At 42.7% G+C, this 15747-nt stretch overlaps 1 protein-coding gene and 1 non-coding gene across 2 annotated transcripts in view; one reads left to right on the plus strand and one right to left on the minus strand.

The window, feature by feature from the left end:
• Positions 1–1728, plus strand: part of SF3B1 (splicing factor 3b subunit 1) — a 79085-nt gene extending 77357 nt beyond the window's left edge. The window contains exons 25-26 of the mRNA XM_066232743.1: positions 601–817; positions 1098–1728. Coding sequence (XP_066088840.1) covers positions 601–817; positions 1098–1256 — 376 coding nt within the window. The 3' untranslated portion in view covers positions 1257–1728. The remainder of the gene's footprint in view (positions 1–600; positions 818–1097) is intronic.
• Positions 1729–7902: 6174 nt separating this feature from the next.
• Positions 7903–7978, minus strand: TRNAA-UGC (transfer RNA alanine (anticodon UGC)). Its single transcript has one exon. It is a non-coding gene; the product is annotated as a tRNA-Ala (tRNA).
• Positions 7979–15747: the final 7769 nt, after the last annotated feature.

The raw sequence follows: 15747 nt of genomic DNA on the forward strand, positions 1-15747 counted from the left end.
TAACTTTACTTTATAAAATTTATAAAGCAGAGTTACAGCAAGTTAAAGCATATAATAATAATTACCAAGTACTTTATGTCGGATTTTCACTGAGTTTGGCAGAATAAATTTTTATAAAACAACTTCTATAGTTAAATCTTTTTATTTATACTTTGGTTGCTCCGCTACCGCCCACCATAAAAGCTGGAACGCCCACTAGGGGCGGTAGGGACCAGGTTGACTACCACTGGTATACAGTATTGAATTACTTTTAAAGGTTTTCAACTTAGTTTAAAATGAGATTTTACTGTTATTCATACATAAAAGTCATGTAACCTCTCTTTAGTAGTATACTAAAATGTACACTGCACAGGGCTCTCTTGATCATATTCCTTTCAAAGATTTATTTGAAAATATGGCTTATTTTTGAGCGGTAGTGAAGTTTGAGTCATTAAAATTTCTCAATGGACTCAATCATTGTAAAGGCATTCTGTATCAGGTACCAGGTGTGAGGATGACTCCCATGCACTGAATTTGTAATTTACTTTCTAATGGGCTGGCAAATATTTCCTGTAAAACTAAGACTGTTTCTTTACAAAGAGCTTTTATTTCCATTGCCAGGGACCTTGTACACAGACAGACTGCTAGTGCGGTGGTGCAGCACATGTCACTTGGGGTTTATGGATTTGGTTGTGAAGATTCGCTGAATCACTTGTTGAACTACGTATGGCCCAATGTGTTTGAGACATCTCCGCATGTAATTCAAGCAGTTATGGGAGCCCTGGAGGGCTTGAGGGTTGCTATTGGACCATGTAGAATGTTGCAGTATTGTTTACAGGTAGGTTGAAGATTTTTAAAAGATTACTCAGATAAATAATTTAGTTGAATTAAGTTACTCTTACTAATTTTCAATGGGGTGTATTGTGCCCTAAGGGAAAACAGTTGGGGGGAGGAGGAATTAGATTTTGTCTTTACTTATTGCAGTTTTGTGTATTTGTCAGGTTTTTTTTCTGTCTTAAAAGGGAAATGTTTGGAATATTTTTATGCTTTGTTAGTTGTGTTAAGGTTATGTATGTAATTTGAAAAATTGAAATAATATAATCTTTTCATTATTCTAGGGTTTGTTTCACCCAGCCCGGAAGGTCAGAGATGTGTATTGGAAAATTTACAACTCCATCTACATTGGTTCACAGGATGCTCTCATAGCACATTACCCAAGAATCTACAATGATGACAAGAACACCTATATTCGTTATGAACTTGACTATATCTTATAATATTGTTTATTTTGTGTTTAATGCACAGCTATTTCACAACTTAAACTTGCTTCAATTTGGTGATGTAAACTTTTAAACATTGCAGATCAGTGTAGAACTGGTCATAGAGAAAGAGCTTAGAAATCCAGTAGCATGATTTTTAAATAACCTGTCCTTGTTTTTGATGTTAAACAGTAAATGCCAGTAGTGACCAAGAACACAGTGATTACACACACTATACTGGAGGGATTTCATTTTTAATTCATCTTTATGAAGATTTAGAATTCATTCCTTGTGTTTAAAGGGAATGTTTAATCGAGAAATAAACATTTGTGTACAAAATGCTAACTTGTGTGTGTTTTTTGAACATGACTTGTAAAATGCGGAACTTTGATAAAGCATTGGTTTTATGTCGAATAAGTGACTTAATTTCTTTTTCTGTCATCTGGTTTATAGAAAGTAGCAGAATACAAACTATATCAAGTGATGGCATCTTTGTCAAAATTTCATTGTTCTGTTGAAAGTGACAATGAGAAGAGTAGCTTTGGGGGTGTTCATCTCAAACTAGCACAGCTGTTCCATCACTGTAGAAAATATATCTAGCGCCTTTGCCGAACTGTCTTGATATTATTTTGCACTTACATAGCGCCTTTCATCTCTTGATTTCTCAAAATGCTTTACGAACATGTTTTAAGGGAAGTGATTCAAGTCATGTCCAACTCTTGTTGAGTCTGTGCTTAGAAAGTGGGGAGATGGTATCTTTATTTCAAAACTGCTTTCTGCCTATTGGGAATGAGGCTACCTAAGTAATGCTAATAGAATAAGACAGTCTGGGCTCTTTTCCATGTCATAAGCCACACTACTCAATAGTGTATTCAGTAACTACCTGTCAAGCACCTACTGTGTACCAGCCACTGTGCTTAGTGTAGAGGATGCAAAGGTGCCTTTGACCTGCCCTGTGCCCTTAAAAAAAGTATAATGGCATAGGGGAGATACATCCACATACATATTAGGTACTGTGATACACAATTGTAGCAGCTAAAATGTCTGCTTAATTTTGCATTTAGTAATTAGATAAAGAGATGTACAGGCGTCAAGCATCAACTAATGCCATTAAATAGAAAAATCAAGCATTTAGGCAGTAATTAGTACTTTTTGGCAAATATTTTAAGTATACATTTTTAGCTTTTTGTAATTTTCCTGCTGAGACTTCCTTAGTTTTTGTCCTTGTACTACCCATGGCTGTTTGGTTTTGTCTCCCTATGACAGTGAACGCTGATGGGAAGTTAGTTCTGCAGCGGCATATGCGTAGGATGACTGCTACTGTAAGTAAACTCATGTTATTGGGACTAGGAAGTTTGTGTCTAACTGCTAATGCTTAGGGCCCCCTGTTTTGGAGGCTTACATGAGAAATAGTTTGTAATTGGGTGATTTATAAAATTGACATTGAGCATTAGTTGACTCTCAGGAAGAATTTGTAACTTCGTATTGTTCCTTGTGTAACTTAATTTTGTGAAAACAGATCAGTATGTTCTAAAACAGTTTCCCAAATCATTTTTCTACATTTTTGTAACAGCCCCCATGCAACTTTAAATCTCACTATTCCCTGTAGTTGCTATCAGATGACCTTCAGTAATTACTAATCATGAAAATTGAACGAGATTTCAAAGGCAAAATTTGATTTGAAACCAGTCCTGAGAAAATTTTAATGTTCACTTAAAGTACTTACATAACTTCAGTTTGCTTCTGCCCATCCTGTTTATGGAAAACATGCTTTGCAGAGGCAGAGTGGGAACAGAAGGGACTGTTAAGTCACCTGCAGTGATTTTACTGGTGCACATGGGTGGAGGACAGAAAGGAAGCAAATAAGGCTATGACCTATTAGTTGGGACCAAATAGAAGCTCACAGATACTTTGATTATTTTATATGCCTATTACTGAATAAGGAAAGCATTTTGTGATATGTGAAAGACGCTATGTAAAGTTTTAGCTATCTTTCAAAGATTTTTTTTTTCTTTTGCACTTTTCTTTTGGTGTTTCTTAAAGCCAAACGTAAGCAGGAAGAAATTAATGTTCTTAAGGGGAGAGTGGGTGGGTTTTTCTGTGGGCTTTTGTTGGTTTTTCTGTGGGCCCTCTAATGGAATTGATCTTTGGCTGTTCAGTTTTTTTCATATTGTATTTTTAAAATTTGTTGTATGGTGCCGTGTGAGCATCAAGTACCACCAAATGAATAAAACTTATTATATCTAAAGTCTTTAGACCAGTTTTTAATCTTAGTTGACTCTTGCTATCACCCTACACTGTGTTGTGGTTGTGCCACTTTAATAATAATACCTCTGTGTTGTTTTCCAAACAAGGGAACTTAATGTTGAAATACTGAAAACCATCAAGTAAGAAACTGAAGAAAACAGTTGCAGCCTCATTGATTCAGTTGTTTGGTTCATTACTTTCTGATGCCTCCCAAATCCCAAAAGGTAAAAGCAGAAGCAATTATCACAGGGATTTTCAACTGTGGCATTATTGACATTTTGGGCCAGCTCCACATTATGGGGGTGCTGCCATGGGCATTGTAGGACGTTGGGCAGCATCATTGGTCTCTACCTGTTAGGTGACAGTGTCATCCCCATCCCAGTTGTGACAACCAAATGTGTCTCAATTGTCTGGAGGACAAAATCTCTAATAGTCTTGAGACTTGTTTAAGCATGACTCACATAGAACTGATAAAATTAAAGCATGATAAAAGAAGGCATTTCATCTAGGCAGTCATTGACTAGGAAGTAACTAGTAAAACTAGTTCACAAATACTTAAAACACACGTTGGGTAAAGCCCTGCCTCAGCCCTGGGGAAAGCAAGGTAAACCAGGTAAGATGATAACCACTGGTCCTCAGCATTTTTGGGCAGCAGCACCCATGGCTGAGCTCCACCGGAATGCAGTTCAGGCCTCAGTTGTCACTGGTGAGGGGGATGTATGGCTGGAGGAGGACAAGCAGGGCATGGAGACCCTTTTCTCAAAATACAAAAACTAGGAAGCTATGGAATATAAAGTGACTTGATAGAATTTTAGAGGCCCTGGCTGGTTGGCTCAGCGGTAGAGCATCAGCTTGGTGTGTGGAGGTCCTGGGTTCAATTCTCGGTCAGGGCACACAGGAGAAGCGTCCATCTGCTTCTCCACCCTTCCTCTTATTTCTTTCTCTCTCTTCCTCTTCCGCAGCCAAGGTTCCATTGGAGCAAAGTTGGCCCGGGCACTGAGGATGGTTCATGGCCTCTGCCTCAGGTGCTAGAATAGCTCGGATTGCAGTGTAGCAATGCCCCAGATGGGCAGAGCATCGCCCCTGGTAGGCATGCCGGGTGGATCCTGGTTGGGCTCATGTGAAAGTCTGACTGCCTCCCCACTTCTATCCTCGGAAGAATACAAAAAAATAAAAGAATTTTAGATTTGCAAGGCAGTTAAGATTTGTAGATGGAGTAGGTGTCAGTAAATTTGAGTATAGATCAGTGACATTTCTAGTGTTAATGCTGCAAAAAATAAGTTTTTAAAATTCGCATTACAGTCTAAAAAGATTATAAAAGGACATGCTTGCATATCCTATGGACACATAGACTTGTTTAGGGCCTAATAAAATCTTTTGGAGAGTCTTTTTTTGTTCCACAGAGATAGAGTCAGAGAGAGGGACAGACAGGAATGGAGAGAGATGAGAAGCATCAAGCATCAGTTTTTCGTTGGGACACCTTAGTTGTTCATTGATTGCTTTCTCATATGTGCCTTGACCGTGGGGCTGCAGCAGACTGAGTAACCCCCTGCTCGAGCCAGCGACCTTGGGTCCAAGCTGGTGAGCTTTGCTCAAGCCAGATGAGCCCTCACTCAAGCTGGCAACCTCAGGGTCTCAAACCTGGTTCCTCCGCATCCTAGTCCTATGCTCTATCCACTGTGCCACCGCCCGGTCAGGCACTTTTGGAGATTCTTAACATGCTAGTGAGGCTTTGGTAGGGGTTTAAGTTGAAGTGTTATCTTGAAATAATCTGTGCTAGGAGAAAAATGGTAAATCGTTCATTGTTTTTTGTTTGCTTTGAGGGGTTTATTTTTGTATTTTTCCGAAGTTAGAAGCGGGGAGGCAGTCAGACTCCCTCATGTGCCCAACCATGATACACCTGGCATGCCCATCAGGGGGCAACGCTCTGCCCATCTGGGGTGTTGTTTCATCGCGGCTGGAACCATTCTAGCTCCTGAGGTGGAGGCCGTGGAGCCATCCTCAGTGCCCAGGCCAACTTTGCTCCAATGGAGCCTTGGCTGCAGGAGGGGAAGAGAGAGAGAGAAAGGAAGAGGGGAAGAGTAGAGAAGCAGATGGGCACTTCTCCTGTGTGTCCTGACTGGGAATCAAACCCAGGACTTCCACATACCAGGCTGACTCTCTACCACTGAGCCAACCAGTCAGAACCTGTTCATTGTTTTCATGTCTAACTTTTCCCAAACATTCTACAGTTTGGCTCCATTTGCTGTTTTTAAAATAGTGTAACTTAATGAAACAATTTATCATTATTACTGTAGAAGGATTTGGGACAAAAATAGAATGGTGAGCAAAAGAGAATTGCTTGAATGAGTTTTTGATGAGGTAGAAAGACATGGAAGTCAGGCTGTATATGGAGTGATATTTTTGGACAGGAGGAGAAACACCCTTCCCTGAGTCCATAAGGAAGATAATGGGTGTAAGCACATGAAAAATTTGAATGTCAGAGGCTATCAGATTACAAAAACAAGTTTACTACTACTTGAAACACTAGTAGACCTAAGAAAAATTATACTTGTACAGAAAATTCAAACAAAAAGGTGAAAACCTGGTAAAGTGTAAGAACTAGTGTCTGTAGTGTGCAATGTGTAATATGCAACTAGGTCAGTGGTAGTCAACCTGGTCCCTACTGCCCACGAGTGGGCATTCCAGCTTTCATGGTGGGCGGTAGAGCAACCAAAGTATAAATAAAAAAGATATATTTAACTGTAGTAAGTTGTTTTATAAAAATTTATTCTGCCAAACAGCGAAAATCTGACATAAAGAAAGTATTTGGGAAGTAATTATTATATGCTTTAACTTGCTGTAACTCTGCTTTATAAATTTTATAAAATAAAGTTACTTCCCTACTTTATAAATTACCATTACTGTGGAACCGGTGGGCGGTTAGAAAATTTTACTACTAACAGAGATACAAAAGTGGGCTGTAGGTATAAAAAAGGTCGACTACCCCTGAACTAGATGCTTTGTATAATTCTGTCACAAAGCTCAATAGAATTTACACATTTGGGAAGAAAACCTCTTAGCACCAGCATGATCACCAAGGATCACATGCCAGTGTTTAGGTCATTGCTACTCAAAGTGTGGCATCAATGTCACTGGGAGCTTTATAGAAATAACTCTTAGGCAATACCCCAGACCTACTGAATAAGGATCTGCATTTCAATAAACCCTCAGATTATTTATATGTACATTAAAGTTTGAGAAGTGATAGTCTAGGGCCCTGGTTGGCAAACTGTGGCTCGTGAGCCACATATGGCTCTTTGGCCCCTTGAGTGTGGCTTTTCCACAAAATACCACGTGCAGGCACTACCTCGATAAGGGAAGTACCTACCTATATAGTTTAAGTTTAAAAAAATTTGGCTCTCAAAAACTTCAATCATTGTACTGTTGATATTTGGCTCTGTTGACTAATGAGTTTGCTGACCGCTGGTAGGGTGAAAGGCCATGCATTTCAGTGTGGTAATGATATGGTAATAAAAGTTACAGAAATACTTATCGACAAGTTGGCCTATAGATACCGATAGCCAAGAGCTGGTCAGAACTCCCGTAGGATTATACATTGATGAAACCTGAAACCCGAGTGAAATCAAAAGGGGGAGAACTAAAGGAGAGATTTTTGTTGCATAAAATCAACTGATTTCAATAAGACTATGGAATGGACTGAATGTTTGTGTCCTCCAAAATTCATATGTTGAAACCCTAATCCCTAATGTGATGGATATTAAGAGATGGGGGTAGAGACTCCATGAATGAGATTGGTGCCCTTATTAAGAAGGGATGTGAGAGCTGGTCTCTCTTTGCTTTCTGCCTTGTCAGGGTACAACGAGAAGATGGCCATCTTTAAACCAGGAAACAGGCAGGCCCTCATCAGAAAATGGATCTTGCTAGCACCTTGATCTTCTTGGACTTCCCAGCCTCTGGAACTATGAATAATAAATGTTGATGTCACACATTCTATGGTATTCTGTTGTGGCAGCCTGAACTAAAGAGGCTGATTAAGTCAATGTAGTTAATAAAACTCATAGGTGTATATCCATGTTGCTTCTACTACTTAACTGACATTGGTTGTAAGAGAATCTTGGACTGAAGAGACATAGGCTCACTTTTTTTGTGTGTATTTTTCTGAAGTTGGAAACGGGAGGCAGACAGACTCCCGCATGTGCCCAACTGGGATCCACCTGGCATGCCCACCAGGGGGCGATGCTCTGCCCATCTGGCAACTAGAGCCATTCTAGCACTTGAGGCAGAGGCCACAGAGCCATCCCCAGTGCCCCGGCCAACTTTGCTCCAATGGAGCCTTGGCAGCGGGAGGGGAAGAGAGAGACAGAGAGGAAGGAAAGGGGAAGGGGTTGAGAAGCAGATGGGCGCTTCTCCTGTGTGCCCTGGCCGGGAATCGAACCCAGGACTCCTGCATGCAAGGCCGACGCTCTACCACTGAGCCAACCGGCCAGGGCTTGGCTCACTCTCTTAAGGCCAGTTAGATACAGGCTGGAGGCTGGAGGCAGATAGCCTGTTGAGAATCCTCCCCTTGATTTTACTATGACCCAATGGAAGAGAACAGGGAGTCAATATAGTATGGGCTTAACATTTGGCTCTGTAGTTTGTCTCAACCAGGTTGATTATAAATTCAAGTCCTGAATTTATAATCTGGATATGTCAGATTATAGTGGCTTCGTGACCTTGAGCAAGTTATTTGAACTCTCTATGCTTTAATTTCCAAATTTACAGAATTTGGATAAAAATAGTACCTCCTTTAATAAGTGGTGGTCCTTGTGAAGATAACAGAGATAATGCTTATAAAATGTCTAAGCATAGTGCTTAATAAATGTAACAGCTGTTGCTATACCTTATATACTGATAGTTTGTATTATTATGAGGGAAAAGACCTTCATTGTCACTGCTGACAAGGAGGTGGAGTTTTGATAGGAGACTTGAATAGAAGCACTTGAAATAACAGTTGAGGTAATAAGAGAAGGTATTCATTAGGGACAGTTAGGATTGCTCAGTAGTCCCACGGGATTGCAGAATAGTCTGTGGTCTTGCTTGTGTGGCTGGAGAAGGTGTTTGATCGGACTGATCAGCAACACAGCAAAAGGAGTGGGAGGGTTAGGGCTTTGGTGTTAGTGCAGTTGAAGACGTGAAAGTATAGATTTGCTGTCCAAATCTTCAATCATTTTAGAAGGAACTGGGTTCAGTGGTTAGACGCTTACTCCTCAAATTTTATTTCTGATATGGTTCTGTCTTAAACAGTTAACTAATGAGAGATGTGGTCTAATACATTTTCATTTTCTGGTGGGCCTTTTACATTTTCATGGCATTGAATAATCTGGAATAAATGACCTATTTGGCTTTTGAGTTTATGAAGTCAAAAGGAGATTTGTAAAATGTGTTCTCAAGGGTGTAAACAAAGTATAATTTAAAGCATGAGAACAGCATTCATTCATTCATTCAACAAATATTCACTAAGTGCCAACTATTACAAGGCCAGCTTCTCCAAGCATAGTTGAAAAGATCCTTCCCTGAAAGATGGAGAAAATATCAAAAATAACAGTAATACAGGATATAATGCCAAAATAAAGCTGCAGATCATGTTCTCAGTTCAGAGGACAGAGCTTCCTTCATGCAGGACAGTGGGAATAAAGTGTGATTAGGAGGGAGCTCGAAGAGGAGGGCACGCGAGAGCTTAACTTTTGAGGAAAACTTAGACTCGCACATAATGGAGTTGTAAAGGAAAGACGAAGGGCTTTGACAAAGCGGAAGCTTGGGTTGTGTCTAAGAAAGTGTGAGCGGGTGTGCAGCCCTAGTGATAGGAAATAGTAAAAAATCGGATGTAGCTCCAAGAAGTTAGGGCCAGTACCCTGATACGTCTGTTCAAACCCAAACCTCTAGCACCAGGTCCACTGCCTTCCCTACTGGGTACCCAATACATACTTACTGAACAAATGAGTAAACGAGATGAACTTTGGCTTCAGTTTATGGAAAGCCTCTAAACCCATTTTTAAAACCTCATAGGTAACCACTGACTAGTCAATAGTCAACAAATATTTATTAAAGGTTTTAAAGTAGAGAAATGGCAGGAATTGAACTGTGCTACAGGAAGATCAATATCTCTAGTTCATTTCCTTGATCCAGAGTATAGATTTATCGAGTTTACCCAACAAGTTCTCAGAACAGAATTAGTTCAGAGCAGACACAGACTGACTAAATCAGGGCTCCCATTCAACATCTTTCTCCCATCTCCTTAACTGGGACGCTGTGGTCATGCCAGTCACGACCCCCAGTGCCAGCCAACCATTGCAGAACATGGGCCAGGTGTGGTAGACTGCAACTGGCAAAAAGCCTTTGTAAATTTGAGGCTTAGCAAAAGGCTAAGTTCTCCGCCCCCACACCTCCTTATTGGCTATGATGCTGAGTATTTGCACCCACTTTACTCGCTTGCTTAAGTTGCTGGAAGCAATTTACATCCCCTTCCTCTCACCCTTTGTTTGTTCAGATGTTGGTTGATTTCACTTATGCATGGTGGGGGGATTCCTGTTTATGCCTTAAGAGAGTTCCTGTTTTTGCCTCAGATGTGTGACTTTGTATCAAGGACTTCCTTATTTGCATACAGCTATATAATAAAGCAAACTGGGGGCTATGAGCTCTCGGATATTGCCATCAGCATTGGAGAGGCCTCGCGATCCCATCTTCTTTTCCCAGTGAGTCTATTTTCTTAATTCTGCGCCGTTCTCCCTCAGGACCCAGAATTACTAGTTGCGCTGGTCTGTGGCAGCCAGGCGTGGAAGGAATTGGTATCAAGGTGGTTTCATGTTCTTCAAATAATTTTTTGTTTGTTTCTTTCCTTATTTAAAGTCTAATCTTTACAGGTCTGGAAGGTGTTAGAAAAACGATTTTTCATATGACCAAAGGATCTAGAATATTTTGTATTTCTCAGGAGGAAATGGTTAATAGTGAACCTTCTGAAAGACCATGGCTCATTTGACTTGCAGATTGAAGGGCTTCCGGACGTTTTCCACACAGAGAATTGGGACAGATGAGCTGTCAGTTATTTTCTGGAGCTCTGGCCAGCTGCCCCAGGAGATCACGTATACATGTCATTACACGGTAAGGAAGCAGGAACAGTTAGTGCTCTGCAAGTCTTAATGCTTTTCTCTGTCTCCATTCAAAATTATACATGGTCAGTGGTTTCCTTAGAAAAAGACAGCCTCTTGCTCTAATAAGAAAAAGAGGCCCTGGCCGGTTGGCCCAGCGGTAGAGCGGCGGCCTAGCGTGCGGAGGACCCGGGTTTGATTCCCGGCCGGGGCACACAGGAGAAGCGCCCATTTGCTTCTCCACCCCTACACCGGGCTTTCCTCTCTGTCTCTCTCTTCCCCTCCCGTAGCCAAGGCTCCATTGGAGCAAAGATGGCCCGGGCGCTGGGGATGGCTCTGTGGCCTCTGCCTCAGGCGCTAGAGTGGCTCTGGTCGCAATATGGCGACGCCCAGGATGGGCAGAGCATCGCCCCCTGGTGGGCGTGCCGGGTGGATCCCGGTCGGGCGCATGCGGGAGTCTGTCTGACTGTCTCTCCCTGTTTCCAGCTTCAGAAAAATGAAAAAAAAAAAAAAAGAAGCTTGTATTTTATTTTATTTTAGCGGGAAAGATGGAGACAGATAGGAAGAGAGAGAAATTAAAAGCATCAACTCATAGTAGTAGCACTTTCAGTTGTTCATTGATTGCTTCTAATATGTGCCTTGACCAAGGGGCTCCAGTTGAGTTAGTGACCCCTTGCTCAAGCCAGTGACCTTGTGCTTCAAGCTAGTGACCATGGGATCATGTCTATGATCTCATGCTTCAGCCAGTGACCCCACAGTCAGCTGGTGAGCCCATGCTCAAGCTGGTGACCTCGGGGTTTTGAACCTAGGTCGTCTGCATCTCAGGTCAACACTCTACACTGCGCCACCACTGGTCAGGTGAAGCTTGTCATTTTAGATGTTAATGTTATCAATCATCTCTGTCCAAGAAATGTAAAGGGATCAAGCTACCTTGTTCCCTTTCATGCAGTTAAGAGTGCAGCCCATGGAGGTTTATCATGGCCAAACAGTTCTCTCTCCATCATTAAGGATCACAAATGATGTGGACTTCTGTGGCGGAAAAGTGCCCTTAAAAGGGATGAATGACGATGCCCCACTCATATTTCAGGCTGGGATCTACTCCTAATTTAGAGCTCTCTTTCCCCCACTTGCCAACTTCTATTATGAATCTACCTTTGCCACCCAGCTTAGTGTATCCCAAGGTTCTCTTTACCAAGCCACAGTCGCAGAGCTCCAGGGAAAAGCACCCTGGTCTCATCTCTCCAGGCAGAGGAGAACAGAAGCTCCATCTCCACACATGCTGCAGATGGCTTTTCCAGTCTACCTGAATCATTACCAGCTAGAAGCAGCGGTCATTGGGACTTGGACGTGAGCTGCAAAGTATAGAATTGTGACAACAATTCCAGTGCCATGCGGACTTTTCCTGGATGTGGACTTTTCCTGGACTCCTGCTCCTTGTGACAGCTCCTACCAGACTGAACTGGGGTTGGGTTGCATTTTTCAGGGATTTGGCATGGTGCTGGGGCCAACTTGGTCTTGGTGAACATGTTAAGGACACGACTCTTTTATGGATTCTTGCTGTATCGGCCAAGTGTTTGCTTAAAGGCTTTAATCACTGTAAAAAAAAAAATAGAAGACTGGATAAAGAAGATGTGGCACATATACACCATGGTATACTATTCAGCCATAAGAAATGATGACATCGGATCCCTTACAACAAAATGGTGGGATCTTGATAACATTATACTGAGTGAAATAAGTAAATCAGAAAAAAACAAGAACTGCAGGATTCCATACATTGGTGGGACATAAAACCGAGTCTAAGAGACATGGACAAGAGTGTGGTAGTTATGGGGGGTGGGGGGAGGGAAGGAGGGAGAGGGGAAGGGGGTTGGGGAGGGGCACAAAGAAAACTAGATAGAGGGTGACGGAGGACAATCTGACTTTGGGTGATGGGTATGCAACAGAATTGAATGACAAGATAACCTGGACATGTTTTCTTTGAATATATGTACCCTGATTTATTGATGTCACCCCATTAAAATAACAATTTACTTATATAAAAAAAGGGATGGATGATAGCTAATTATTATTTTATGTTTAAGAAAAAGGACCTGAAGGAAAATCCTTTTTGAATGAAATTGCTGTTTTCTTTTGTTTTGACCTCTGACCTGGCCATACTCTGAGGCAGTGCAATGCAGTGGCCCTGGACCAGCAGTCGCTGGGCAGAGTGGCAGCTGGGTTGCTAGGAGTAAGCCCACCACACAATTCAGTTCCTCTCTTGCTATGGTCTGAACTTGCCACCTATAAGGCCAGGGGACACCACCATCGTGGCCATTCACATGCAGGTTCTCATTGAATTCGGGCAGATTAGTAAAGAAACGGCGGAGTCGCAGGATGGTGGGCCATTCTGTTTATTGGTGTCTCACCAAGACAGACAAGCCACAAGAGAAGCCAAGGGAGGGCAAGGGATCAGGAAGAAAAAGAAATCCTACCGTACCTCCCAGTGGTGGGGGCAGAATCTCTCTTCCAGCAGGACATTAGCAAGACAACTGCCCTTCCCAAGCAGGAAGGTAATTTGCAACTTCACAGATCAAGTACCTGGTGCTGCCAAGTTTCATTTCTTAACACTAAAAGTGAGCAAACTCAAAAAATACAAATTTTACAAACTCATTTGCCCAACACCACCCTCTTCTGGGCTTCTCTGCCCTGGCACAGACAGTCGCCGGTATCTGAAAATTCCCTCTTCACTTGGCTGGTTCCTGCTGTCTTCAGGAATGAGCTCCTTTGGCTCCATTTGGAGCCTGCTAGCTAAGGCCCGGCGTTGGTGTGCTCGCCCAGTGCCTGGTGCACACACGCCCCATCTTTTTTCAGGCTGACGTCACCCCCTCTCCTCACTGTCTTCCCCAGTGGTCTGTGAAAGGTGTCAGCCTACGGCTGGGCCCAGCACGTGTCTGCTGCTCAGGGCTAAGGGACTCAGTGGGAGGCAGCCACCCTGAGTTATTTCAGACAGATTATTACCGCTGATTATTATTACTGTTGTGCAAGAATGCATATATAGGTAGCAAAGCAAGCAGGCACATTTTAAAGCAAGTAATTCTTTGATCTTAATTCAGAAGGTGTGAGAGTATCCTATTTCATCATGTGATTGAGGAATTATATAAACTGCTGTTCTGTAAAACCTTTGTTCAAGAAAATTCTATTTCCTGTAACATTTTTCGCTTCTGACAGGGGGCAGCAGAGCCCGTGGAAACAAAGGCTGGCTTGCCGGCAGTGGGATCCAGACCTTTAATAATTTTTGGCAGAAACTTGCCCTTGATGTCTGACAAACTTCATTGTGGAATAGGCTTAAAGGTAAAGGCTGACTTTTATTAATATTCTCTGAAGGCATCACAAAAAACATTTTTTGATGCAAATATCCGTCTCCCTCACTATATTACTCAGTAGGAAAAACTCACTTTTCCTCTTGGTGTTTCTCCTTTACTGTTCACACAGAACACATACATCACTTATGACACTTCAGGTCACCAAATATGTGGGTAGCTCCCCCACCAGACAGTTCTCTGTGACACCAGCTGCATGTCTTATAATTCAGGTCCCACGTTGTTATCAGTACCTTTGACCACTGGCTGTAAATTGGGATTCCCATGACTCCCTCTATGAGTTTGATAATTTGCTAGAATAGCTCACAGAACTCAGAGAAACACTCCAATTTATTGTGAAAGGATATGATAAAGGACACAGACGAACATCTAAATGGTGGAAGAGATGCAGAGGGTGCAGTGTGTGGGGAAGGACACGGAGCTCCCGTGCTCTCTAGGGGTGCACTCGGCACCTCCGTGTGTCACCAATCCGGAAGATCCCCAAGCCCCATACATTTGGCCTTTTTTTTTTTTTTTTTTTTTTTTTTTTGTATTTTTTGTATTTTTCCGAAGCTGGAGGAGAGACAGTCAGACAGATTCCCGCATGCGCCCCACCGGGATCCACCCGGCACGCCCACCAGGGGGTGACGCTCTGCCCACCAGGGGGCATCTCTCTGCCGCAACCAGAGCCACTCTAGCGCCTGGGGCAGAGGCCAAGGAGCCATCCCCAGCGCCTGGGCCATCTTTGCTCCAATGGAGCCTTGGCTGCGGGAGGGGAAGAGAGAGACAGAGAGGAAGGAGAGGGGGAGGGGTGGAGAAGCAAATGGGCGCTTCTCCTGTGTGCCCTGGCTGGGAATCGAACCCGGGACCCCTTGCACGCCAGGCCGACGCTCTACCACTGAGCCAACCGGCCAGGGCCCATTTGGCACTTTTATGGAGGCTTCATCACAGGGGTCTGATCGATCATTCACTCCATTTACATCCCCTCTCCCCTTCCTGGAAGATAGGGGATGGGCCTGGAAGTTCCAAGCCTCCCATCACGGCTTGTTCTTTCTGAACCAGCCCCTCTCTTGGGACCCACCAAGCACTGTCTCATAAGAACAAAAGATGCTCTTATCAGCCAGAAAATTCCAAGGAATTTAGGAGCTCTGTGCCAGGGACTGAGGGTAGAGGTTAATTATATATTTCTATTATTTCACAATTACAAAGTCTTAAAGAGGTGGACACTTATTTTTTGCCAACAACTTGTGAAATGATGCTAGGGCCTGAGATATTTCCAGCTGATATTTGGGAGAGTGTCAAGGTATACAAATTAAAAATACACACATACACACACACACACATAAATTGCTACCAAGAAAAAAAAAAAAAGCAAGTGAGATAATAATGAAAGCAAATAGCCAGAACCTAAATCGTCACTCCCCCACCCATCATGGCACAAGTCCGTGTGGGCCAGTCTCATGCCCCTCATATCATTCTAACTCTAGTGCCCAGTGCAGGGCCTGGCCTGTGGCAGGTAGCTGGCCAGTAAATGTGTTTGAAATTGAATGAACACCTACCTCTGTCCTGATCACGTGGAAGTTCTCCAGGGGGGTTTCCGAGTTGTATATCACATCCACTTGTAAATACAGGTGAGGCATTTGTATTCGAAAACATGATCAGGCTAGGCATATGCTATATCACAGCTAACTTTAGGGACATGTTCCATTATTTAAAATTGTACCACCTGACCAGCTGATGGTGCAGTGGATAGAGCATCAACCTGGGATGCTGAGGACCCAGGTTCAAGAC

Source organism: Saccopteryx bilineata, chromosome 5, assembly GCF_036850765.1.
Source record: "Saccopteryx bilineata isolate mSacBil1 chromosome 5, mSacBil1_pri_phased_curated, whole genome shotgun sequence".
NCBI classification, from domain to species: domain Eukaryota; kingdom Metazoa; phylum Chordata; class Mammalia; order Chiroptera; family Emballonuridae; genus Saccopteryx; species Saccopteryx bilineata.